The sequence below is a fragment of the Sinocyclocheilus anshuiensis genome, unplaced genomic scaffold (genome assembly GCF_001515605.1).
Source record: "Sinocyclocheilus anshuiensis isolate Anshui unplaced genomic scaffold, SAMN03320099.WGS_v1.1 scaffold891, whole genome shotgun sequence".
Classification (NCBI taxonomy): domain Eukaryota; kingdom Metazoa; phylum Chordata; class Actinopteri; order Cypriniformes; family Cyprinidae; genus Sinocyclocheilus; species Sinocyclocheilus anshuiensis.
The window spans coordinates 798,345-801,242 of NW_015546076.1; the positions used below are offsets into that span (position 1 = coordinate 798,345).

Here is a 2,898-nt window from a genome sequence, read left to right on the forward strand (position 1 = left end):
GCGTTAAGGAGGCAGCCTTATCAGCGGTGCACGAGATGCGATGATGATGTAAGTGTCGTTGCATTATAATGTTTTTGTTAGCCTATTCAGTTGAAGCCACTAGATGCGGCGCTGCTGCGTTGTTCATTACAAATATTGCGGGAAAAGAGAACATCAATGCGGAGAAGATCTTGTTTACGTCAAAACTGAAACCAAGCCGTTCACACAGAACACATATTTATCGCATTTTCTAGAGGGACATCTATCACTGTTGCACTCGCATCTCATCACATGTTCAGAAAGCCAGGTAAAATTAATGCTTTTTTTCCCCCAATCCCACTGCATCTCATGTTTTTAAATGAAAAATGTACTCCGTGTGATTGGCTTTCCGCCCTTTGTATTAAACTATGCATACATACATGGTGCTGTTTTTTTATAGTTGATTAAGCAACTTAATTAATTATAATTGGTTTATAAACATTATTTTAAACATTTTGCACTTTTTTCACAGATAGTCATGTTATCTTTTGCTTTGAATAAACGTGCATTAGTAATATTTTGCTCGATGCGCCCTCTTGTGGCCTCAGAAGAGAAGCCAAATGCTTTTCTTCACCCTAACTGAAATTATGCATTTTAAATTCGAATAGAACTCGAATTTTGATCATATTTAAGTACAAAATTCGAATGTAGTTTTTCAGCCATTTTGACAAAGCAAAGCAAACAAATTATAGTGGCATTCATAATAAAAATGTATTATAAACGTCAAGCCTAAATGAATTTATTTAAAGTGAAATGGAAATGCACTGTACAAAGTAAACTTGAACTCATTTAGCACAAAACCAAATGTTTTGCGTGATTGACGTTAAATGCACTATATATTTATGTCACTTTAAAATACAAGCCCATTTCAGATGATAAAATAATGCAACTTATATTTCCAAAAATGCAGTATTTATATTTTTTGAAGGTGCTTCTGAGGAGACTTTATTTTGGATGATGACTTGGTTCCTTGCAGTAGACTACAACAATACAAAATTAATCATTGCTGCATAATCAGTTGTTGCTGGACTGTTTTTTCCTCCAGAAAAAATTACCTTCACAAATGTCCCATCACCTCAAGAGTTCACTGAAGGGGACAATGCCATTATAGTGTGTGACGTCATAAGCTCACCTCCACCCACCGTCCTCTGGAAATACAAAGGTGCAAAGATCCAGTTCGAAAAAGATGGTACGTCAAAAGTTCCACACTTTACATGTGAAAAATAATGCCTTACATAAGAAGTGTGATTTGCTTTGCTTTAACTCTCACTGTTTGCGTTCATTAATAAATTGATGAGATCATTAGTGCAGCCTAATGCTGCTTTCTCAGAAATGTGGCACTTTATTAAGCCCTGTGATAACAGATGAAAAAAAGTGTTAAATTGATCATTTTGCATGCGATTTTAATACGCAATTTCGCAGACATCTGTTCACCCTTGTTCTGTACCACAGTCCGTTTCAGGACTTTGAATAACAACCATCTCCAAATCCGAGGGATCAGGAAGACCGACGAGGGTGTCTACACTTGTGAGGGCCGCATTAAAGCCCGCGGAGAGGTTGACTTCCGCAGCATTAAAGTGGTTGTTAACGGTGAGCTCTTATTCATCTTTTTGTACCTGTAATGCTCTGGATTTGGACGTTTCAGGTGAGGTAGAAGATCCCCGCAAAATCCGATCCCACTTTGACTCCAGAGCCATTCTACTGGCTGAGACAACATGTCTCAAATGACAAATTATACAAATGCTTTACATTGTTTCATTCTTTAGATTTTTATTCTCATAATTTAAATAGCCCATTAATCCCATTAAATTGGATTACAAGCTTAATTGGTCAAATTATACATTTCTTTCTTTGTCTTTTCAGTTTGCAAGCTAAAAGCTTAGCCTACTAGCTTAGCATAGTGCTAACTGGTTAAGAAAAGCTCTTTTGATTTAGCTAAAAGAACATATCACAATATACACAAAATACACAAATGTGTATTTGATCAGCAGCTGTGTTGGTGTATAAAGCTCAGTGTTTTGTGTTGAGGATCAGACGGTTTTTTGAAGTAGCTGTTGTCAAACTGCTCCACAGACATTTTTCTCTCATCTCCTTTTGATTTCTTTCTTATTTGCTTTGTCGTTTTCCTTCCTGCAGTAAACCCGGTAATATAATTTCACCTCTTATGTCTGCCTTTCTGTTTATTTGTTTTCTAGTTTGAGTCCAATTTGACTCCTTGGCAGGTTCTCTTTATGTTGTTGTTTAGTCTGCTTGAGCGACCACAGTGCAGGCCGTAGTAACAAAATACAGCACTTAATTTGTGAGTTCCTTTTTATCAAGAGAGGAGAAGCAAATATTTACACAAAAATTGGTTATATCATCCATTGGCAGCCAATTTGATTCCTTTTTCTGCATGTGCCAGATTTGCTGCAGTGCCAAATTCTCTTTGTGAATGTGATCAAAGTGAACCTTTGAACAGTGTAACTGTCTTTTTCATCAAAAGCCACATTTATGAAAGAGTAAAGATGCATTTTGAATAACTTTATATAATACACATTATCGAAAGTTTATGAAACTGTGCATGTTGAGGCTTGAGGCAACATTGTACTATAATGGAGTCAATAGTATTTTGTAGTTGTACATTACATACTTTTACTTATTTTTCCCCTTATTATGTATATATTTATATTAGTATTCAAGGAGGTTCACATCCTGGCATTTTCAATTTCTGTAAAGTGCTAATTTCTTGTTCTGCAATGGTTGTTCCCTGAAGGCAGCAAGTGTATATACAACATGATTTCTGATTAAATGTTAGATTATATTTTATTAAAATTTATTTGGCTATGCATGTGTGAAATATATAAATATATATATATATATATATATATATATTATGTGAGC

General features: G+C 35.2%; 1 protein-coding gene across 1 annotated transcript in view; it reads left to right on the top strand.

Moving 5' to 3' along the window:
- Positions 1-2,898, top strand: part of LOC107699886 (neural cell adhesion molecule 1-like) — a 125,923-nt gene that overhangs the window by 69,530 nt on the left and 53,495 nt on the right. Inside the window, exons 4-5 of the mRNA XM_016501310.1 lie at positions 1,064-1,207; positions 1,471-1,608. Coding sequence (XP_016356796.1) covers positions 1,064-1,207; positions 1,471-1,608 — 282 coding nt within the window. The remainder of the gene's footprint in view (positions 1-1,063; positions 1,208-1,470; positions 1,609-2,898) is intronic.